General features: G+C 42.9%; 1 protein-coding gene across 1 annotated transcript in view; it reads right to left on the minus strand.

The window, feature by feature from the left end:
- The window catches only part of LOC135709443 (roundabout homolog 1-like), a 380698-nt gene that overhangs the window by 93742 nt on the left and 261490 nt on the right, over window positions 1–25466 (minus strand). The window contains exon 3 of the mRNA XM_065231778.1: window positions 3544–3837. Within this exon, the coding sequence (XP_065087850.1) occupies window positions 3544–3837 (294 nt within the window). The remainder of the gene's footprint in view (window positions 1–3543; window positions 3838–25466) is intronic.

Below are 25466 nucleotides of genomic sequence, written 5' to 3' on the forward strand. Positions count from 1 at the left end.
GACAGTATACGTATTCTAGACAAATTAACATAAAATACTCTTGAAATTGCACAACCCCCCCCCGGGTTTGCTTTGGCAAGCCTGAGCGTCTGTTCTCCAGGAGGAGCGGCTCACAACAGCTTCTGTTCCCCATGTTAAGCACAACTGTGCACCGTTGTCCTCCGGAAAGTTAGGGGGTTGGTGTCAGGCCCTGCGAGCCAGTCGTAAAAAAGCATTGCAACGGAAAATCAGCAACAGAGGAATACGAACCGAGACCAACGGCAACGACCCCAGCGACGAAATAGGACTTGCGATTGGAAACTCGGCACGTGGAACTGTCGATCTCTCAATTTCATCGGGAGCCCCTGAATACTCGCCAATCTACTGAAGGACCGCGGATTCGGCATCATAGCGCTGCAGGAGGTGTGTTGGACAGGATCCATGGTGCGAACGTTCAGAGGTAATCATACCATCTACCAGAGTTGCGGCAACACACGCGAGCTGGGCACAGCTTTCATCGTGATGGGCGAAATGCAGAAGCACGTGATTGGTTGGTGGCCGATCGACGAAAGAATGTGCAGGTTGAGGATCAAGGGCCGATTCTTCAACTTAAGCATAATCAACGTGCACAGCCCTCACTCCGGAAGCACTGATGATGACAAGGACGCATTTTACGCGCAACTCGACCGCGAGTACGATCGCTGCCCAAGCCATGACGTCAAGATCATCATAGGAGACCCAAACGCTCAGGTAGACCAGGAGGAGGAATTCAAACCGACGATTGGAAAGTTCAGCGCCCACCAGCTGACGAACGGGAACGGCCTATGACTCATAGATTTCGCCGCCTCCAAGAACATGGCCATACGTAGCACCTTCTTCAAACACCACCTCCCCTATCGTTACACCTGGAGATCACCACAGCAGACGGAATTGCAAATCGACCACGTTCTGATTGATGGACGGCACGTCTCCGACATTATCGACGTCAGGACCTATCGTGGCGCTAACATCGACTCTGACCACTACCTGGTGATGGTCAAACTGCGCCCAAAACTTTCCGTCATCAACAATGTACGGTACCGACGCCCGCCACGGTACAACCTAGAGCGACTGAAGCAACCGGATGTCGCCTTAGCATACGCGCAGAATCTCGAGGCAGCGTTGCCAGAGGAGGACGAGCTTGATGTGCCCCCTCTAGAGGACTGCTGGAGTACAGTAAAAGCAGTCATCACCGACGCAGCCGAGAGCACCATCGGGTACGTGGAAAGAAGTCGACGGAATGAATGGTTCGACGAGGAGAGCAGAGCGATTTTGGAGAAGAAGAACGCAGTGCGGACGCTAATGCTGCAGCATGGAACCCGACAGAACGTGGAACGGTATAAACAGAAGCGGAAACAGCAGACCCGCATCTTTCGGGAGAAAAACTGCCGCCTCGAAGAAGCGGAGTGCGAGGAAATGGAACTGCTGTACCGTTCCTAAGAAACACGGAAGTTCTATCAGAAGCTCAACGCATCCCGCAACGACTTCGTGCCACGAGCCGAAATGTGCAAGGATAAGGACGGGAGCCTCTTGACGGACGGACGTGAGGTGATTGAAAGGTGGAAGCAGCACTTCGATGAGCACCTGAGTGGCGAGGAGAACGTAGACACGGGAGACTAGCGCAATGGAGGAAACGACTACGTCAGTGCAGCAGAGGACGGAACTGACCCAACTCCCACGCTGAGGGAAGTTAAGGATGCCAATCAGCAGCTCAAAAACAACAAAGCAGCTGGTAAGGATGGTATCGCAGCCGAACTCATCAAGATGGGCCCAGAAAAGTTAGCCATCTGCCTGCACCGGATGATAGTCAGGATCTGGGAAACAGAACAGCTACCGGAGGAGTGGAAGGAGGAGGTAATCTGCCCCATTCACAAGAAAGGCGACCATTTGGAATGTGAGAACTTCAGAGCGATCACCATTTTGAATGCCGCCTACAAAGTGCTATCCCAGATCATCTTCCGTCGTCTATCACCTAAAATGACCGAGTTCGTGGGAAGTTATCAAGCCGGCTTCATTGACAACGGACCAGATCTTCACCGTACGGCAAATCCTCCAGAAATGCCGTGAATACCAGGTCCCAACGCATCAATTGTTCATCGACTTTAAGGCGGCATACGACAGTATCGACCGCACAGAGCTATGGAAAATCATGGAAGAGAACGGCTTTCCTGGGAAGCTGATCAGACTGATCAAAACAACGATGGACGGTGTGCAAAACTGCGTAAGGGTTTCGGGTGAAGGTGTAATGCGACGAGCCGGGCTCAACAGCTGGGGTACGATTTTCACGAAATCCGGTCAATTTGTGTGCTTTGCGGACGACATGGACATTATCGCAAGAACATTTGGAACGGTGGCAGAACTATGCACCCGCCTAAAACACGAAGCAGCAAAGGTCGGACTGGTGGCGAGTGCGTCAAAAACAAAGTATAAGCTAGTAGGCGGAACCGAACATGACAGGATTTGTCTAGGAAGTAATGTCACGATAGACGGGGATACTTTCGAGGTAGTGGAGGAATTCGTTTACCTTGGATCCTTAATGACGGCTGACAACTATGTGAGTCGTGAAATACGAAGGCGCATCATCAGTGGAAGTCGTACCTACTGCGGGCTCCTGAAGAAACTACGGTCAAAAAAGATTAACCCCCGCACCAAATGTACCATGTACAGAACGCTAATAAGACCGGTGGTCCTCTATGGACACGAGACATGGACTATGCTCGAGGAGGACCTGCAAGCACTCGGACTTTTCGAGCGACGTGTGCTAAGGACGATCTTCGGTAGTGTGCAGGAGAACGGTGAGTGGCGGCGAAGAATGAACCACGAGCCCGCTGCACTCTACGGCGAACCCAGCATCCAGAAGGTGGCCAAAGCCGGAAGGATGCAGTGGGCAGGGCATGTTGCAAGAATGCCGGACAACAACCCTGCAAAGTTGGTGTTCGCTACTGATCCGGTTGGCACAAGAAGGCATGGAGCGCAGAGAGCACGATGGGCGGACCAAGTAGAGCGTGATCTAGCGAGCATTGGGCATGACCGAGGATGGAAAGCGGCAGCCGCAAGCCGAGTATTGTGGCGTACTATTGTTGATTATGTCTTATCTTAAATGTGATGTTGTACAAATAAATGTATGTATGTATGTGCGTATACTGTCATTGGGTTGAATATTTTACCTGTTGACCATAACATAAATAAATAAATAACCAAATTCGTTAAAAATTTTCACCGTTTTTTGGGACCTCAATACACATCGGAAGAGCAGTGGGTAACAGGGGGTGATGCACCTTACAAACTTGACTCACCCTAATGAATATAGTGACCGTTTAATCAATTTGTGCTATTTTCATTGCATGCACAAACTGCTGACACATTTCACACCGCAGATTTCCACAGCGTTATCAATTCGATTTCGATGACGTCTTTACACCACCCTTATCGTAAAGATTACCTGTGTTCATAATCATTACCGATAATTATTGTCCTTTATCTAATCACCCTCGTCCCAGTAAACAACATCCAAACTGCACTCACCTGCAACCTGCAGCGTCGCGTTCCGGCTGTGCACCGTACCGGCCTTGTTGCTGGCCACACACCAGTACACCCCGTCGTCCTGTTCCTTCTTGCTGTGCAGCGTCCGCAGGAAGAACAATGACCCCGACGGAAGAAGCACATGGTTCGAGTCCAATTTGACAAGCTCGCCGTCCTTGTACCACTGGACGATCGGTAGCGGTTTACCTTCCGCCTTGCAGTTCAACGTAACCGGGTCATTCTTCGGCACGGTGGCATCGCTCGGGTGTTCCGTGATACGGGGCGAACGGTATTGGGCTGCAAGGAAAAGGAAAAAAACACAGATAGATTAGACAATGCATTGCTCAGAATGGAAAAGTCGATAACCGCGATATCGATCCCGAGGGAGATGGCACAAATTGATTGAACATCACTGAAACGAAATCCATGACCACGTCAACGAGCCAAGTACAAGCAATCCGAGCAACCGATAGGCGAAAACATTTCTGTTGATTTTGCAAAATTTCACTTACAGTCCGTCCCAGGCTCGACTGTAGGCACCAGAGGATGACTATGACAACTTTATCGATGTAAGCCGAGCGGCTTGTCAGAAGGATTTTCCACTTTATTGGGGATTTTCCTCCTCATACCTCGGCACTGACTGTGCGAAAAGCGGATTAGATTTTCGTGACACATTTGTTCGAATGGGTTCGTATGGGAGAGGCTGCATTCCAGGATCCAGGGGCAGCTTGCTTACATAGACAACTTTCGTCTTTTGTGCTATCCGGGTGGCTGCAGAATATGTTGAACTGTCTGTGCCGTGCCAGTCCGGAAATGATGACTGGGAGGCATTCGGATCGGAGCTTATCTGACAGGAACCAACCATGAGTGGGATGAGACGGATGGGGGACCGAACAATATCAAGTTGACTAGGCAGATTTGATTAAAGTTTAAAATTTAAGCTCTCTCACTCCACCAAGCATGAGTGACATGCTATAGCCACAGCCTCGGTGGGTATTCCCCGATGGTTGGGCAAAGTTCTAAAGTCGAAGCTTTATCTCGGCGAGTAGGACTGGATTAGACGAATGTGGCGACTAGAAGGGAAGCGATTTATCAAAATTAAATAGAAGTTTAAATGGCAGCAACATGCTTTTGGGACGGTCCCTCCTTTTTCCAGGCGATGATGTTACAAACATATGACGGGTGAGATGAGATGAAAATTTAGTCCCGGCATTTTAGATGTCGATGCCAAGTGGCAAGGGTCGGGCGATGGGATGATAATGTAAGATTTATGAGCGAAGTGTGACGTTTGAAGCTTTGGGTACTTAGAGTATAATTTGAACGATGCGTACGTTCCTTAGTATTGAGGAGATTCACTTGAGAATCATCTTAAATTTAAAGTGTCGCTGAACTGGATTAGCATTTCGAATTCCACCCAAATCATGTACATGTCACATTAGCATGTTCAGAAAATCCTTTCCAACCCCCGTCAGACTAGTATGCAAAAGTTTTCAAACTCTCCACTCAGCCAGTTAGCATTTTTCGAAAATACACACTCCCAATTTTCACCTAGCCAGGACTACAAATCGAACATTGCACAGCTCGTGCATATTTCATCGCTGCTGCCTGCCGAAAATAAAACTTCCAATGCTCTGATGTGAATTAAATTTGAATAGGAAATTTTGTTTCACATATCCACTCAGTGGCAACTGGCTTCCGGGGCTCCTGCGAACTCGACACGAATGTGAACGATCACATCTGATGGAGCCAGGACCATCAGGTGAGCTATATGGATCCGGAGATTTCTCCGTCTCTACCTCTGCGTCCTTCTCCACCGGGGTTCACCTGGATTCCGAGAGTGGAAGCAGAATAGAGTTGTTGAACTCGGATTCTTTTTTTGTTTGTCGCCATCAACAACGACTTTGACGCGGTGCACACCGCGTTTGTGTTCGTTTGTCGAGTGGAAAAGGAAGACAGCTGCAAGGTTTAAAAGTGTCGAATCGAAACTCGAAATGCTGCTACCGATGCTAGGAATACGTCGGGAAAGCCATAACAACACAACAGCAACGACCGAAAAGGGATAAATATTCATTATTCGCCGTGGTGAGATGCTCTCGTTGATTTCAATGCAGATTTGTACCGGTTCTAGAGGAGTAGGAATGGAAATTTTTTTTTCTCTGCACTCGCGACTTATGGAGATTACGCCGAGACGGTACAAACTTTGCCCTGTGGGTGAGGGCGGTGGGGATGATTCCATATTCAGAAATACCACATTCGTCTGGGACGGAGCAATTTACTAACAGCAAAGCTCGGTGGAATCGGCTTCGTCTGTCTAGGTCTAGGATTCAGACTTGTGGGAGTGTTCTGCATGCAATTTACATAGCTTGGGATTAAATTTACTGAAACAGTAACGAGTTTTTAATCAGCAGCCATCAGTGGAAGAGATGTAATAGTGCATACAGTATTAGAAACACTGGATTTTATTTTGATAAAACTTGTATTATTCTTGTAAATCTACCTATACGGACCATGTGTGTCACACATTTAAGTAAATCTCGATGAACATTTCAAATGACCTTGCCGTGATTCTCTTAATCATCATTAATCGAATTTCTCTTTTTATAACCACGGCTATATCAACATATTTCACATTAATTTCGCAACATAGTTTGATAAAAGAGATTCTCAACCATTGGCGTAGCTACTTCTGGTGCCAAGGGGACCAGGCCCCCTCCAGAATTATCTAGCTAGGGAATTTAGGGTATTTTTGATACATCGCTATTTTGTCAAGCAGTTTCAAGGTTACTTTTTATTTTCATGGATTTTTATGAATATCTACTTTTCTCAAAAATTTTTGACTCGAAGAAACAATGTCGAGAATTAAATCTCAGAGTTCACTCGGCGCGATCATCTGTTTACTCGGCAGCCACCATTGTCTGGTACTCCTAGTACAGGCTTAAAGCCTTTGGAAAATGATGATGACGTGTAGGCAGCTGGATCAGCAAATCGGAGCGGACAATCCTATATTCTTCGGTTCAATGATTGGGCACTCGCAAGAGTCTCGGCCCGTCTGCTGCTGGACAGGGGTTGAACTGGTGTCTGCGACAGGTTGGAAGGCCGCAGAACATAAGTGTCCACTCAGCAAAAGCTCCTCCCCTTTTAAGTTTTTCTCGTTAAACTCCTTCTCTCAACAAGTTGGTAAATCTTAGTCTTTAGCAGAAAGACGTTTAAAATTTTTTTCGACGAATTTATGATCCTGTTTCACGTCATGGTTCTTCCCTATGCCTGTTTAGATAAATTAGTACTTTTATTCATTTTCGCTACTGCACTAAATCAAAGGAGTAGAAATAAGAAGGGATGTCGGTTACGCGCTCGAATAATTGAAAATTCGATAGCCAGCTGGAAAAATCTCAGGCATAACATTTGATAACGGCACAAAAGCTTTTGTAAACAAACTTTTTAAGGCCCTCTACATGCAAATCGAAATACGCCCACGCAAACCAACAACATCTTAGGGGCGACTCTCACCTGTTGGAAAGTGGTAGTGGTTTGCGTGGGCGTACTTTGGTTCACGTGTAAAGGGCCTTAAAAAGTTTGTTTACAAATGCTTTTGTGCCGTTATCAAATTTTACGCCTGATCTTTGGCATTAATCGTAAATCGAATAATTGAACTTTTAGGCATCCCTAGAAAAAAAAATGTAAATTCTGAAAATGTCGAACAGCAGAATTGCAACCAGCAAGTGTAACCCAAGACCCAAAAACAGTGTGATGCAAGGGGTAAGTCACTCAGTACAGTATGCTGAAACTTGATTCGGCACAGCTAGGGCACATCCATCGGCACACCTTCGGTACAATCTCGAAGGCATTGGATTGTTTATTATATATAATGGGAGCACTGCTGGACAGCTGTCATTGAAGTTTGACTACGTATTTCAGAAAAATACGCTAACTGTACATACTAGAGGAACTATAACCAGCAATTCACTTCACGGTTCACATTTAAATTCGAAATATAGGCTTCCGAGGGCTGCCGATTGCTATCGATGCCAGTCACAAGTATTTCAGCTACTACGCAAATGGAGTGCACTACGAACCGGAATGCATGAACAATTTGGATGGATTAAATCATGCAGGTTGGTGGCGGTTGGATACGGAAACCTCAAAGGAGAAGATTACGGGCTAAACAAGAACTCCTGGTCCGACTGCTAGGGCGACGATGTAAATATATGCTTTGATGGCGGTGAAGGGTGACAACTGTTTCCTTATCACCGATTGGACGTATGTAAATTTGAAGTAAGATTTCTGTTTAAATTTGAATTAAGTAAAAGAGTAGTTTTATTTTCGGATATGTGTCATCTTATACGAGATGAAATAAACAGTTTTTGATTTTTGTAAAATAAAATAAAAATTGTAAGTTAAAAATAAGGTTGAGTGGAAGCAATAAAAATTCCGTGTGATTGTGCCGTGAAAAATAGTTCAATTTCAATTGCTTCCACTGAACATACTCAACATACTCGAATTCTCCCGGAACTCCAACCCGATGGCAAAAGCGAACGTCTTAGCTTAGATCATCTTTCATGGCATAATCCATTCCGACGTCAAAAACCTCCGATAGCTTCTTGCCCGGAATCATCACCTCCAGCAGTTCCTCTTCCAAATTGAGCAGAAAAGTGTAGTGCTTCTGAATCGTTTCCGTCGGATTGACCAGCAACGTTCGGACGACATTGGAGCAGCAGTACTTGTAACGTGCACCCAGAGCACAGACAATCCATCAGAAATGCAGATAGTTCTTGTCGCTGAATGTACTGAACTTCAAGCTATGACTGCCACCCGATTGGATAATCGCCGGGTGGCACATGTCTAACTAGTTGGTATCGGAGACAAACCTTTTGTCCGTCAGAGCCTGCTCGAGCGTTTGAAGCGATGCATTGCGTATGTCCATCGATTCCTGGACAACCTACGTCGAGCGTCCACGGGTAGTGTTCGAGTTACAGCAAAAGAATTAAGCCGAGAGGAATAGCAAAAGGCGGAGTGCTTTGTGGATACTGGTACAGTCGGATGCATATCCTGATGAGGTGGCAACGATGAAACGTAGCAGAGAACCCGAGAACGAAGTAAAGCATCTGGAGCGTTCGAGTAAAATTGCGAAGCTGTCTCCGATGATGGATGAGCACGGAATCCTTCGAGTAGATAGTCGGATCGGTGCAGCAGAGTATTTGCCGTACGATGCAAGATACCCGATCATCCTACCACATGATCATCGTGTGGCGATGCTACTGCTGGATTGGTATCATCGTGACTTTCGTCATGCCAACGATGAAACAGTGGTGAACGAAATTCGCCAAAGATTTTGCATATCTCAGTTGAGGACACGCGTACGCCTGACGAAGACTCGATGCATGTGGTGTCGAGTGTACAAGTCCGTTCCACTGGCACCGAAGATGGGACCGCTACCAACGGTAAGATTAACGCCGCATGTACGTGCCTTCACTTTCATCGGGGTCGATTATTTCGGGCCGTACTTGGTAAAAATTGGTCGGAGCGTAGCTAAACGTTGGGGTGTGGTATTCACGTGCTTGACTATTAGAGCCATACACATCGAGGTAGCAAGCAGCCTCATCCGATTCGTGCAAAAAAGCAATGCGCAGGTTCATTGCGCGACGTGGAGCCCCTCAAGAGATCTACTCCGACAACGGTACCAATTTTGTCGGGGTCAACCGGGAGCTGAAAAGGGAAATCGAGGGAATCAAGGCAAAGTTAAGCAGTACCTTCACGGACACATATCCGCAGTGGAGGTTCAACCCACCCTCAGCACCACACATGGGAGGCTGCTGGGAACGGATGGTTCGGTCCATCAAGTCGGCTTTGGTCATGGTTCCCACGGAACGTAAGCTGGATGACGAATCGCTGTCACAGTCACAGTCTTTGCAGAAGCGGAAAAAATGATCAACTCTCGGCCTTTGACCTTCGTTTCGCTGCAGACTTCAGACCAGGAAGCGATAACCCCAAATCACTTCCTGCTGTTAAGTTCAACTGGAGTACAAAAACCAATAAAGCAGCCTGTAAGCGAAGGAGAGTCATTGCGGAGCAGTTGGAACATAATGCAGCACACATTGGACAGGATCTGGCAAAAGTGGATCACCGAGTATCTGCCTACGATAACAAGGAGAACCAAGTGGTTCCAAAATGTGCGACCAGTCAAAGAGGGTGAGTTGGTAGTCATAGCGGATGAGAAGGTCAGGAATAGGTCGTTGAGAGGTCGGGTAGTGCGTACGTTTCCTAGAAAGGATGGGACCGTGCGACAAGCTGAGGTAGTGAGTTCGGGTGGTACACTACGGAGACCAGTCATCAAGCTTGCACTATTAGATGTGGAACCGGAAGATGACGCCAAAGCAGAAACTGAGGCGACATGAGGGGGAGGATGTTACGTGCAAGCCCCTTGTATGCAAGTGAGCCACTGGGATAACCAACGTCTCGCAGATGACCGCGGTGACGTTTAGATGACAGCCATGTCATGTCATGAAGATGTAGCGATGACAGACAAAAAGTTTACATTTCGTAGAGAGTGAATGATATTCCACGATTAGTTCTTCGTTAGATTTTCTTTATTTATGCTTTACTTAAAATTTACTTAATTTTTGGAATTACAGTATTTATACCTAAGTCTACTTATAAAAATAATATTTGTTCGCTTAAAACTAAGCGGAGACTAAAATGTAAGTGGATTTAAATTACAACTATTGTTCTTAAAACTAACCTAATAAAAATTGCAGCTTGAGCAACAACTACTACAAACAGTACCATAGCCAAAGATTTGTTTTGAGGTCGCATATCCGAACACTATTGGTTCGAATATGCGACCTTAAAACAAATCTTTAACTATGGTACTTTGTAAATTCTGACGCTTTAAAATCATGAAAGAATTCCAGTTTAAAAAAGTTACTCAAATTGATTCCAAGTACCTCGTAAATAACGTGATAAATAAGGCTGTTTTTGGGTTTTTCTATTTCTAAATTAGCTATATACGTGAAATGGCTCTAATGTGGCCAGCATCCATAGGCCATATGGATCTAAGATTGACCCCATCAGTAAAAATCTGCTATTTATCAATTGTATCTAGATGAACGCGTCATTGGGACGGTACTAATGGATATTTTGGTCGCTATTGAAAATTTAGTCAATTGCTTAAATTATGTATGGGTCCAAATTAAGGGCATTAAGGCCGACATTACGTCCATTTCCCCTACGTCATGTCTCATTGTTTTAGTACATAAATGAATAATTTCAGAATATAAAATTTTCCATTCAGAACACAATCTTCTTATATAAAGAAATTCACATACTCCGGCTCCAACTATAATGTGAGGATCGAAAAAATTCTCGTCATTAAGGAAAATCTTTTCAGGCAATTCATGTGGAAGTTCTACTCTGCTCAATTTTGAAGAAAGCTAATTAATCTATGACAAGTTTTTAATCATGGCGGCGTCGGTGGTAAGCGTGATTGCGTCTAACCCCAAAATGCCAAAAGGGTTCAAATCTCTGATCACATCTTCCCCTGTTCATGAGTTGATTGGTCGATAGGTAGGTGTGGGAGCTGCCTTCCTAGCGTCGGTAGCACTGGTAAGGAAAACAAGACCGACGAAAAAAAAAACCGAAGAAAAAAAAGTTTTCAATCATCTGCCATTTTCAAACTCAAATTCATATTCCAGTGCACACAAATTATGATTTGTTGAAGTTTTGCCTGTTCAGTTAAATACACAATAATTTGATAAAAGAATATCGCTTTTTTCAGGATCTTCATAAGAACATCAAGAATTAAATAATCTTATCTACTTCCAAAAACAATTCCCGAGTCTCGGACCACCAACGTAGAACCCACCAACATTCAACCAAAGTCAGCAGAGCGCATATATTTAGATCGTTAACACTTGATCCATTGTGTGCCCGAAATTGCCCACGCTGCGTTGTTTTGCAATGTGCCTAGACGCCAATTCCGCGAACGGAAGAAACACCGCAATGCACAAACAAATGTCATGTTTATCACAACCATGCAACCATTCGCATCTTCATCCTGTTTGATGGTTTCATCATTTTCGACTCACTAAAAAGGCACGGAACAAACCCTGTACGCATCGCCCCCGGTAACCGAGCCAAGGCAAAGAATTTCTCGGAAATTTTAATGTGCTGATGATTCCCAAACTGCCTCGTCGTCGTCGTCGTCGTCGTCGTCGTCGCTGGTTTGAAAAATGAGCCCATCTATCTGTTGAATCTCCGCACTCGTTGTCACGCTGGTTCGAGGACGGAAGTCACTTCGCACCCCGAAAAAAAAATTAAGAAGACGACGACGAATCTCTGACTCCGATCTATCTTGGCAAGCCCCATCGCTCGGTTTGCTCCAAGACAAGGATGATGATGTATGGCCCGCATTGCCCAAAGTTCATCCCCGACAATGAGCGAACGGTCGTTGAATGGTCATCCAAGCGTGACCAACAAAGACTTTCACTAATTCGGAATAAATCACCAACTAATTTAGCCCCCGGTGGTGCTGGTGGTACTCATCGTCGTCCCTGCCAAGGCGTGTCGTCATCCGAACACGGCAACACGGAAGCAGCTTGATTAGCATAGATAACTATCGGACCGTGTTTTGTCCTCCCTCCTGCTTGTTAGTTTCTTTTATCTGCATGCTCCACCTAGGTATATCTGAGGAACCTTTGGCCTCACTCCCAACCCCAGCAGCTGGACCAAAAGCCGCCGGACCCATAAATTGCCTCATGTCCGAGAGCTCGAAAACTGATTAATGGCAATCATTTGTATTGTTGTGCGGCCAACTCCTCGGCAATCTGTTGCCACTCGGCTGCTGCTGCTGTCTCTGCCCTATAGGTCAGCACTGAGGAGAAGTCGAGAAGGTTTATGATCCGTGAAGTTTTGGATATAATGATAAAATGGCTGTTTGCTTAAGGATGAAGGCGGCTTCGCGGAGCGAGTCACAACACAGATGAATCATATTGCGAATCGGATCTTTTCCTTACCCGGCGAAATGAGTGGGGAAGCCTTGAAGTCAGATTTCCGCGAATGTTAATCCCTTTGGATTTATTAAATGAATCATTATTGTTAGCTAATCCGCTCGTATGGACGCAACTGTTTGGCGGTAATCAGAATCCACCCACAGAACTCACACAAAGTGCGGTGCAAATGCGGATCAATCTGGCGCCAGCCGCTCGCACAGGCATTCTAACAACAGGCAGATATTAGATTTCTTGCCCCAACCGCGAAACGTGTTAACTTACTCATTATCCACATAAACTATCAGACGTACTGCATTTCTAAGCACACAACAGCTGCATTCAATCGAGAGCCACGCGATCGAGCTGGGTCAGTCGTGCTGTCAGTTCGATCGGTAAATCTGTCATCTACCACCCGACCGGCATTGCAAGTATTTAAGTACATGGACTTGATCTTGGTGGGGAGCGATCAATCTGCTTAGTGCGTGGTGGCAGTTTTTCCTATGTTTATAATGGTATCGTTGTCTGATTTGCTACTTAGAACCAAACAGCCAAGGAGGGTTGATCGTATTTGGAGATTTTATCGCTGCGAGTGCAAACAATGACGACGGCTGGCTGGTAAAACGAACAAGTAGCTAATTTGAATTGAACTGTGTGCACTGTGGCAAAGTAAATGTGAATGCCTTTACAGATCGGTGGTTTGAGATGAGAGTTCTGTGGGACGTAAAGTTACGATCATGGTGAGACAATTATTACTATTGCAGTCTGGGATCTTTCTTTGGTGTGGGTGGGTACCGTTTGCACGATATGAGCATTTCATGGAAAATTCTGCAATTAGTACACTCGTTAATAACGCTAGATGTTAGGTAAATTTACACGATATTTCATGTAAAGTTAAGTGCAATATAGCATAAATTAGCTATGGTGCATACAAGCTTGTAAGCAATTACGATGTTTATGCCACCGCTACTTAAAAATAAACGACAGGAGATTTTACGCAACGGTTAAAATTTAGATTTTTTTTCGCTATGTGTAGCATGACGTAACATTTGCTAAAAAATACATTTTTTAGCTTTTCATTTGACCATTCTTCTGCTTTAAATTAGAATGCCCCTAAGAAATGTTTGAAAAACTACAAGAGACAGCCCTAAGAGGTTGTACGCAATGGTGACGTAGAACTACGTGGTCTTAGGGGCTGTTCATAAACTACGTAGACAGTTTAGGGGACGGGGGGTGGCAATTATTCACGGCCCATTGTCTACGCAGGGGGAGGGGGAGGTCAAGAATCCCAATAAACTGTCTACGTAGTTAATGAACAGCCCCTTATATAATAAATGTTATTTGTTAACTGCAGCAGGAGCTTGTGTTTTGTGTAGGAATAGGAATTTGAGCGGGGTTCTCTCTGTTTATATTTTTTATTATGACGCGCTTGGCATAGATGACCCACAGTGACTCACGAAGAGCTACTGTGCGGCTTTTCCTCCTTCTATGGATGCTCATGTGGGCTGCGGCTCGCTGCTTGCAGGCAGCCTTTCGTCACGCGCCGAAAGCACTGCTGCTGCTGCAGCTGATGCCGACGACAGGACACCACCACACACGGTGATTGGAACTGAATCCGATCAGCGGTTGTGGGCAGCCTTGATAGCTAGCTGCTTGCGAAGAGCCTTTCGTTGTGTACTGGAGAACACCACCACTCACCACCACGCGGTGATTGAATCACCACCGTATGGTGAGACCGGATGGAATTCAACTTTGAAATCTGTGTTAGGGAGATCGCTTTTCGCAGGCAATCGGTGATCATTTTAATTATAACGGCAACAGTTACACATTCGTGCAATTTTCAAAAATGACATTATGAAACATTATAAAGTCTTAAATTTAACAGATGCGTTTAGCTTCTGATCGATTGGCGATAAAATTGTTGAAATTGGCAGCTGAGTTATTAACGTTCAAAATCTTTCGAAATTTCGTTACATGTTCCATTTTCGGTTTTCACAAAGTGTACCCCCATATAGAAATCACAGACGTAGTCCTACGTCAAAAAGTGGTCTCGGAAGGGTTGTAGGAAAAATTACGACGCACGTTTATGCTGAACAAAGTATTGAGTATAACTTGGTTTTGTTTTCGGCCATAGGATTTGTCGGTTCTGATTTCGACTTTGGTCGCGAGTTGATTCGGCCGGTGAGAGACTGGTGCTGCTTCCAGACTGTGTACTGGTGAACTGAAGCCGTTGTGTCGTGAGTCAGAAAATGCAGTGTGGGCCAGTTTTGCCGTAAGTGAAATATTGGCAAAAAATAAATAAACCCTTCCAAGACGGCGAGCTGATTAAGGAGTGCATATCTGCTGTTTTTTTTCATCGTGTGCCCCAAGGAAAAAGCCACTATTAGTAACATCAGCTTGTCGCGAAATACAGTAACCAAAAGAGTTAAGGTTCTCGATGATGATTTGAAAGTTACGTTCCGCGAAAAGTACGCCCCCTTCACGATTTATTCAAAAGAGAAGCTCAGCTCGCAATTTTTGTAAGAGAAATTAACGATAATCTTCAGTTAACGCTCGGACATCGATACGATCACACGCGCGAAAACTGCTCTCTTGTACGGATTTTACTAAAGAACAATCACAATGGAAGTAACCAGGAAGAATACTCTGAAAATCGGTTTCGGACCATCGGCTAAGGCTCCAAAGCACCTGGATGTTCTGCGGTTCGTCGCACGCAGACTGGGTATTCCCGCGGATAGTGTACATTCAATATACAAGGATGAAAATGACCATGCGTCTATTACATTAAGTTTCTGGATGAAAATGAGTTCAACTGCATTGCGACCGGGTTAGACGAACAATACGAGTTTGATTATGAAGATGGCTCTAGGATTTCTGTGCGAATCAAGGTTGCAAGCAGTTTGTTTCGGTACGTTCGGATTTTTAATCTGCCTCCTGAAATAGACGACAAGGACATTTCAACGGTCTTGAGCCAGTTCGGTACCATCAGGCAACATGTTCGAGAGAAGTATCCAGTTAACTATGGATACAGTGTGTTCAGTGGTATCAGGGGTGTCCACATGGAGATCTCCAAGGAGCTATCAGCAAACCTATTCATCGGTCATTTCAAGGCTCGAATCTTCTATGAGGGCCTGAAGAACCGATGCTTTTACTGCAAGAGTGAGGAACATCAGAAGGCTAATTGCTCCAAATTAGCAAGCATTAAAACGATTCAAAATGGTGCTCTGTACAGTGATGTGTTGACAAACAATGGCGATCAAGCTGATCCCAGCACTCAGACAAGATCAGATTCGTTGAATCTGACTCCGATCCCCATTCCTATCATACCGGCACTCACACCAGCAGGCAGTAAATCAGGTAAGGTTGATGGACCGGGTTCATCGATCCCAACTGAAAAGGTGGCAGTAATCTCTCAAACAAAAGAGGCAACGGTATCAGTAGAGCTCAGCTGGCAACGAAGTGGAGATGACTGATATCGGGGATGGTATTAGTGGGGATCTCAGGAACCTACTGAAACGTTCGCCGATATTAACATCTGACAACGAATCTTCGGAATCCGATGAAGTCGGAAAAAAAGAAAGAGAAAGGTATACCAAAAAAGAAACAGCAAGTCATGGATTCGGTTTTAACCGGTACGGTAGGTCCAATTGATTCAATCGGTGCAAGAGTGGGATCGAGAAACAGGTCACGTAGTGCGACAGGCAATCCAAACTGATCTCCGATGTGTTTAAGGTTGTGCAACAGTGGGAGAGCCATTGTTGTTCCGGCTAATATATTACTCGAGGACTCATTGTTGTATACTCGATGATTTTGATTCGGCGTATTGCAACTGTAAATCTCAACGCAATTAGCTGTAAAGTGAAAAAGTTTTTACCATGAGACTATATCTGGAACAGTGATGCGGACGTGATCTTTCTACAGGAAGTTGCTTTTGAAAATTTTTCATTCATTAAGTCACATAATGCAATAGTAAATATTAGCGATGATGGGAAAGGAACTGCAATTCTCGTACGTAAAAGCTTAGAATATACAGATTGTATTTTGAATAGCAATGGGAGTATCAGGGTTGCTGGCTATAAAAACATATTTTTCGGAATTATGCAATCATTAGATGATATAATGATATACTGTATTTTTAAGTAACGAGAAGAGGGTTTAAAGTATGTGTTTGACTCATAAAACCTGCCAATTTCGCTTTGAGCGCGTCACAATCAGCGATCTTATGATTCGTGAGCGTTCAATCAGAGTGAGCGCTCACGAGTCGTAAAATCGCTGATTGTGACGCATTGAAAGCAATATTGACAGATTTTATGTGTCAAACATATACTTCAAAACCTCTTCTTGTAACATACAAGTACTAATTAGCATTGTAATATTTCATGACTACATAATTCCGAAAAACATTTTTGTAAAGCAAGTGAGTGGAAGTAACCCTGACCCTATGAAGAAAATAGAAAGTTCGATGTGCTTCAAAAAAGCTACTCTGTAAAAAAAATCATGCCACTTTAGTACCGACGATCGTTGAAAGATTTTTACCGGAGTTCAATAAAAGATATGACAGGTATCCGGAAGTTTTGTGTCCCGTTCTCAGTAGGTGGCGAAGGAAGCATGTGTCACTAAAACATCCTGAGGGGTGGAAAATATGCTTCGATTTTTAAAAATAAATAGAGATGTTTGACTCAACTGGCAACCATCACGAATTTTTTTGAAATTATTATTATTATTATTTAGCTTTATTAAGGAGGCTTTCAGCCTTGGGCTGGTTCGCCTCCACATTGTTTTTTTTAATTCATTTATCCGATAATGTCGATAATACAGGAATGAAACTCACATGAGATTAGCTACTCTTCTCAGTGAGTTTAGGTAGCCCTCACCAGGGTTACTTCCACTCACTTCGCTATAAAAAATGTTTTTCGGATCTATGGAATCATTGGATGCTATTATGAAAGTTTGTACTTGTCAGAAACAAGAAGAGGTTGGAAGGTATGTATTTGACACATAAAACCTGTCAATTTTGCTTTCAGTGCGTCACAATCAGCGAATTTATGACTCGTGAGCGTTCACTCAGAGTGAGCGCTCACGAATCGTAAAATCGCTGATTGTGATGCACTGAAAGCAATAATGACAGGTTTTATGTGTCAAACACCTAGTTTACGATCTTATCTTGTGGCTTACAACTACTAACTATCATTATAATATCTAATGATTTCATAATTCCGAAAAACATTTTTTATAGCAAGTGAGTGGAAGCAAGCCTGGCCCTCACCTTGAATTACTGCAGAATTGTTAGAGTTTCATTGCAATTCCCATATTTTGTCTGAGGAAACTTTCAAGAAGGTTCAGTGAATTTATATTAAACTTTGCAAACTATAGGGAACTGTATTGCATTTTAGGAAAGTTCTGCAAACTTTAAAGAAGTTCTTCCAAAGAGCTTGAGCTTGAGCTTGAGCTTGAGCTTGATTGACCGCCCACGGTTGCTACTCTGTTACTGCCAGATCAGCTGTAATTACACAGAGAACCAATAGACGATGCTTGGGACTAGCAATCATCCTCAATGTGTAAAAACTGGTGATCTTAAATTAGGCAATACCAGCGCCGGCCGCACCCGAACACAGGTCAAGAAAGGAATGGGAAGGATTGTGTTGACATGACACTCGCTTTGATGGAAGCCGAGAACACCTCTGCACTTCCACGAGGAATCACTGGGATGTTGGATAAGAGGGTTGGGTTTGCAGCAGGGTTGGGCCTGAGATTAGACTCATGATGTTCTGCTCAGTAAGCAAAAACGTTTGCTCTAAGGCCACCGAGCCCCTCATATCATATAATACCGTTGCTCAAATTTGTGTATCCATTAAAACCCGGAACCAACGACAACAACGAGCTCCGCAAAATACACGATACACAAGCGATTTTACCATAAATCTCTTTGATTTGTAAGGACCTGGGACCGCGTTTTTCTGCTCAGTAAGCAGGCCACTGTAACCGACGATCTTTCAAATCCGAAAACTAAAAACTACGAAAAAGTACTTAGGCCTTCATTAAGTTCCACTTTCACGCGACGTTCAATGACGGGGTCCTATCCAGGATTACATTTGAAAAATCCAAATCTGGCCAACGCCCACCTGTTCTAATCCACCTGAAATGACTAACGAATGGAAGACTTTGACTACCCAGCCATGCAATAGTCTCATTCCGTGCCTTATGGCAACTTGATGATTCTATTGCGCTCATCTTCTGGCACTACTCAGGGGAGACTTGGTCCTGTACCCAATGCTTAACTTATCTCCATTCCACTCAGCTACTCGCAATTTCTTGTGATATAGGCGGAATATTATTATATGAGACAATTCAATGCAGACGTCTTTCCAAATTTGGCAGATCGACAGGTAATCGGTGAGTTACCACGATAGTTGCTATTCAACAACTCGTCCCATCGTCAACGCCTGCTATGAGAATTTCCCATTGCAGACGTCAACGAAATGACGTCATCGAGCTATCGACCAACTACCCTGGTTATTGCCTGGTACCTTATAGTACGATGCTAGGAGGCAAACCGGAAGAATCGATAAGCTACCTCTCCCCCTTTAAAGAAGTTCTTCCAAAGAAGCAGAGAAATTCAACTACTTTCAAAGAAGTTCATTGAACTTCTGGGAAGCTCTACAAACTTCAGGAAAATTCTTCAATCTTGAAAGATGTGCTTCGATCTTTAGAGAAGAAGATCTATAAAGTTCTGGAAAATTCTGTGAACTTCGGGCACGTTCTGTGAGCTTTAAGAGAGTTAAATGTCCTCTTGGTGAGTTCTATGAACTATAGCAACATTAAATGAATTTCAATGATGCTCTGCTAAAAAAATCTTTAAAGTGAGGAAAATTTTGCAAACTTCAGGATGGTCAGTGAACCACAAGAACCATTTAATAACATTAGGAAAGTACTGTGAACTTAGTTAGATATATGAGAATTTCAGGGGAAAAATGCCAAACGCAAAGACGTTCAAATAACATCAGGAACGTTTGAAGAATTTCATCGAAGTTCAACGAAATCAAGGAAAAACTTATTAACAGGTATTTTAATTTGAATGTAACTTCTATAAGCTGTCTCATCGGGTAGTTGGTGGAACAACTCCTACTCCATGTTTTAGAAAACAGGTATAATAGATGTCTGTTTTGCGATACCTTTTTCTCTTTTACGCTTCCCTTGTGAAATGTGATCGAGGGCATGAGCAAAACAATCAATGTTTCTCAAAAAAAAAATTGTAATATCATTAAATGTTTTCTAACAAGTGATATTTTGATCTTTGAAATCGGCCGAGTGGTTAAAAAGTTATGAATATTTGAAAAAAGTCATTTTTGAAAAAAATTAAGAAAACGATTTTTGGACTACCTTCACGTTGAAATGGTCACCCTAATGACAAAATAAAAAAAATGCGTAAAGGAACAAAACTAGATTTTAACCATATTCTAATCTGAGAACCACTATATCTTTCTGCTATGGAATGGCGGAATAATGGTAAATTTAGGAACTAAACCATTGTTTAATTATTTTATTATTAAATTTAAACATTATGAGATCAGCATAAAGCTACGATATCTTACGGTACCGAAGAAGGAATCTTACTGTATCATTGAAACTTAGTAGTTTGACTACTTCAATCCCCTTTTGAATCATTTTCAGCTGAATTTGTTTCGATCCGTAACAGTTTTGCATCATCGATAATCCGTATACATTGATTTTTAGCATCAATACTAACTTCCTGTGAAGGCACATTAAAGAAAACCTTTGTGCTAAAACGCTAAATATCCCTGAGGTAATGTCGCTCGTCATAAAGACAATCAATTTTATAAAGGCCAGAGGACTCGCCAATTCCAACTGATGCTGACGGAAACGGAATCTGAATACGGCAATTTGCTGTATCATTGTGAAGTTCGGTGGTTAAGTCGTGGTGCTATGCTGGAAAGTTTTCATTCACTTCGAAATGAAATGACACTATTTTGGAAGGAGAAAGGAATACCAAGTTCCGAAATTAACAACCCTGATTGGGTGCGCGATTTAGCTTTCCTGGTAGAAATTACGAGACATATGAATGATTTGAATTCTAAACTGCAAGGTAAATATCAACACGTTGGATTACTGTTTCCCCACATTAAAGTTTTTGGGACCAAATTAACGCTATGGCACATCCAAATAGTTGCTGGTAACTTAGCACGCTTTCCTCTCCTCACTAAAAATAGGTCATGTGAATTGGCAAAATATTCTCAAAAAATCAAAGCCCTTCAACAAGAATTTTCAAGGCGCTTCACTGATTTCTGAGAATATAGTACTGAAATTTACATTTTCACAACACTGTTCACTGTTGATATGGACAATGTTCGCGATAAATTTCAAATGGAAATTATCGATCTTCAATGCAACGATCAAATCAAATTGAAGTTTCATGAGTCTTCACTCATCATTTTTTATCGCGACTACCGTGGAGGCACCATATTCGAAACGGTTCCTAAATCGACGGACTCAATAATGTTCGCCTATTTTCAATCATTATTTTTGAAATGTTACTTCTGCAAATATTAGTTCCTGTGCTCTGGGGATGATGGTGTAACAATGTTCTGAAAAAGATCTTGTCAAAATCGAGATGCGATAAAAATTGGACGAGTGCGTCATTATTAGGGACGCGTCAAATATGGTGCTGGCACGGTATGTGAATGAAGAAAAATTTCCTGCTCTACGCCGGCATGCAATGAAGATGTTTTCACTGTTTGGAAGTACATATCTGTGTGAAAAACTCTTCTCAAGCATGAAATCAGTAAAAAGTAATTGCCGTCCATCACTGACAGACGACAACCTCGAATCTTGTTTGCGGGTTTCAGTGACAGGTTCTGAAATTAATATGCATCGGGTGTTGAGTTTTAGCAGTTGAATTTTAAACAATATTGAAAATCGCTCATCTATTTTCTTTACATAGTTAAGTGTTCACTATTTTTTAAGGTTGTAAAAAAGATAAAAGAATTGGCCCACCAGCTCATTCGGATTCTAACATTTGACCCGCGGCTCAAAAAGGTTGGACAGGCCTGTTGTTGAGTTCAGAGTCCAAAATCACACCTAGTTCTCTGATCTGATTCAATCTTTCTAAAACGTGGCCAGCAAGATGATATTGAAAGTAGATCGGATGACTTGTGAAGGAAATAGTATTGCACTTCGCTACGCACAGCTTAAGGGAGTTTCGACTGCTCCAATCCTCGAATGAATCCAACAGTTTCTGAAAGTAGATACAGTCCGCAATATATGGAATAACCATGGAAATTTTCACGTCATCAGCATTTACACCCGAGTACCGGATAGTAGAATGAATTCCACATCATTTAACAGCAAGAGACTCGACTCAGGTTTACTTCTTTGAGGTACTCCAGACGTAACCGTAATTTTTGATGAGTGAGATGAGCCAATCTTCACTCTCATAGATCGATCTGACAGGTACGATTTAAACCAGCTAACCCTGTAACTGTTTGGAAAATTACTCGAGGTTTTAATAAAACACAGTAACTTAAGCGCCACTCTCGATCAAGAGAGACCACTGGTCGCGTTTGGAAATTTGCCCGACAGAAAGAGACTTGTCCTCGGGGGACCTCTCGAACGGTGGTTGTAATCTAACGGCAAACTTAATGGAAACGCCAAGGGTTCTAAGAATTTCAGGTACGACTATAGAACGACGTATTAATCTAACTCATTCAAACACCGAACGAAGCGGAAATCAAACGAAACCAATGCCTACTCAACTTGAGCGAAAACGTAAAGAAACGGAAACTTAACGTAGTGTGAGTGTGATTTATTCCATTGATTCGTATTAAACGTACAAAACTTATCTTAAAATTTCACCATTTTCTTGTATTTAAGTTTCATTCGTTCGTGTTGGACTATTGAGTTTGGGTGTACGGAAAAAAGAGCGAGAGCTAAGCGTCGACGGTAAGTCGTGCTGTCCCGGAAGATTCGCTCCACAGAGAAGTGCAGCCAACGTACCATCGGACGGCTTCGCGTACTTTGCTTCCGCTATGACCGCCCGAGATGAAATGTAACCCTCTTTCTCTTTGGATGGAATCCGGACCGTGGCACGCGATTTTCGACGCACTCGCACGGTCCGAGCTCTCGGACGAAAATGATTTACGGGGTTATGTCTTAAAAGGACCTTACCGACGGATAGTTGACGATCTACGGGGCTTATTTCGCTTTGAAGCTGGCGAACCTTACTCCCCTGGAAAGGCGTGTCTTCGCAGTACACAGGTCCGTCTCCAACGGACGAGAAAGGCGATGCCACAGAAGGTACCCCCGATCCGGCGTTGTCGATTGCCAAACGTAGGTCCAGCCCGTACAAAAAAGTTCAACACAAATTCACATTAGTTTCACTAGTTATAACTTAATTTAAATTTAAGAAGTTACCTTTGTTGTACCAATCAGGGCCCCACAAAGTTACTTTCAATCGAAAATCGTCACGCAACGATGAAGCTGTCAACCATCACTTTAAATTGAAAGTCATTCTGTCTTCTCTTCGAGCAGATCTCCGTCAACATCGCTTTCGATCAGTTTGCATGCTGTTTGTTTTCGCTTGACTTGTGTTCATTTCTTCTTTCATTGTCAAATGAACTTACTTTTGCATTGAAGCGAAGCTGTTCGATCTAAATTCGTGCAGTGTTTATGACTTTTGTTGCTGCTTGTTCACTCGGTTCATTTAAGCGTATGCGCATAGATCTGTGCACGTGGATGTCAAATTTATCACTGTCGGGTGGTTTGCTTACCCATCAATATGGGTATTTTTGGAATCGGGATCGAAAATTGATATGCGACGCCAGTTTGAAATCGAAGATGGCGGCTTCCAGCTTAAGAAAAAGTAGGAAATGTTGTCAAATGCTTATCAATAAAGGTATTTTTTGAATCGAGATGATGTCTAGAGGATGAAAATCGATATCCGACGCCATTTTGAAATCGACGATGGCAGCTTTCGATTTACGAAAAAGTCTGAAATACAGTCAAATACACATCAACATTGGTATTTTTGTAATCGGTATGAAGTCTATAGACCAAAAATTGATATGCGACGCCATTTTGAAATCCATGATGGCGGCTTACGATTTCAGATTAAGTGGGAAATACTGTCAATTACCCATCAGGTATTTTTGGCATCGGGATGGCATCTAGAGGCCAGAAATCGATATCCAACTAAAACAGCAAAAAAATGTTATCTTTCGTTTAATTCCACTTAATTAATTTTGGTATCCATGACAGATACGTATTTCGACTACAATGTACAGTCTTCATCAGTGTCATTCTCGCTAAAGAACTTATCAAAATCTAACCCCCTTAAGTACTCATCTCCTAGGTAAAAAAGTCAAGATCACAGGTATAAAAATGAAACTACAATGTGTTGAATCGGAACCTACCTAACTAATAAAAATCGAAGATTTAAGTAAACTAAAGGAGAAAAATCTATACAACTCTCTAATAAGGAAAATCCCAAAGGCTTGGTAGCCATCATAATGAAGTAATGAAATTGGGTTGTTAGCGGAATGCTTAAATAAAACAGCAAAAAAGGTTATCTTCCATCCTGTGATCTTGACTTTTTTTTTACCTAGGAGATGAGTTCATTAGCGGGAATGACACTGATAAAGACTGTACATTGTAGTCGAAATACTTATCTGTCATGGATACCAAAATTAATAAAGTGGAATTAAATGGAAGATAACCTTTGTTTGCTGTTTTATTTAAGCATTCCGCTAACAACCCAATTTCATTACTTCGATATCCAACGCCATTTTGAAATCTAATTTGACGGCTTCCTATTTCAGAAAAAAATAAGAAATGCTGATGCCATCCCATCAATATGGGTATTTTTGGAATCGGCGTGACGTCTGAAGATTGGAAATCAATATCCGACACCATCCATGATGGCGGCTTCCGGTTTGAGAAATGTTGTAAATTCTATCAAATACCCATACAAACGGTTTTTTTTTTAGAATCATGGCAACGTCTAGAAGCCGGAAATCGATATCCGACGCCATTTTGTAATCCAAGACGGTGGCTTCCGATTTACAAAAAAGCGTCAAATATTCTAAAATATGGTTATTTTCAGAATGGGGATGAGACGTAGATGCCGAAAATTGATGTCACGCTGTCTTTAAATTAAAGATGGCGGCTTTAATTCACAAAAAAAAAACTATGAAATACTGTTAAATACCGATCAATAGGGGTTTTTTTTTTGGAATCAAGCTGACATCTAGAAGAAAGAAATCGATGTCCGACGCTATCTTGAAATTCAAGATGGTAGCTTCTGATTTCAGAAGAACTGTCAAATAGCCTACAAATGGCATCGAATATCGATTTTCAGCATCGAAGCGTCGTCTTCGTTCCGAAAATACCCAGATCTTAGGGTATTAGACACTTTTTGTGAAACCCGATGGTCACCATATTGGATTCCAAAATGGCATTGGATATGGATTTTCGGCATTCACACGTTGTTCCCATTCCGAAAATATCCATATTGTAGGGTATTTGACACTTTCTGAATCCTGATGGCCGTCATATTGGATTCCAAAGTGGTATCTGATGTCGATTTTTGGCATCTACGCGTTGTCCCTGTTCCAAAAATAACCATATTGTTGGGTATTTGACTCTTTTTTCTGAAGCCCTATGGAGTTCAACATAGCATCGGATATCGATTTTCGGCAGCCACGCGTTGTCTCCGTTCCGAAAATACCCATATCTTAGGGTATTTGACACGTTTTATGAAACTTGATGGCCCCCATCTTGGATTCCAAAATGGCCCATATTGAAGGATATTTGATACTTTCTGAATCGTGATAGCCGCTATACTGGATTCCAAAATAACGTCGAATAATAAAATACCCATATTGTAGGGTATTTGAGACTTTCCCTGACCCCGTGGCTGCAATCTTGGACTCC

This window comes from Ochlerotatus camptorhynchus, unplaced genomic scaffold (genome assembly GCF_037179485.1).
Source record: "Ochlerotatus camptorhynchus isolate MF236.1 unplaced genomic scaffold, CSIRO-AGI_Acam_v1.1 ptg000361l, whole genome shotgun sequence".
In the NCBI taxonomy this organism is placed as follows: Eukaryota; Metazoa; Arthropoda; class Insecta; order Diptera; family Culicidae; genus Ochlerotatus; species Ochlerotatus camptorhynchus.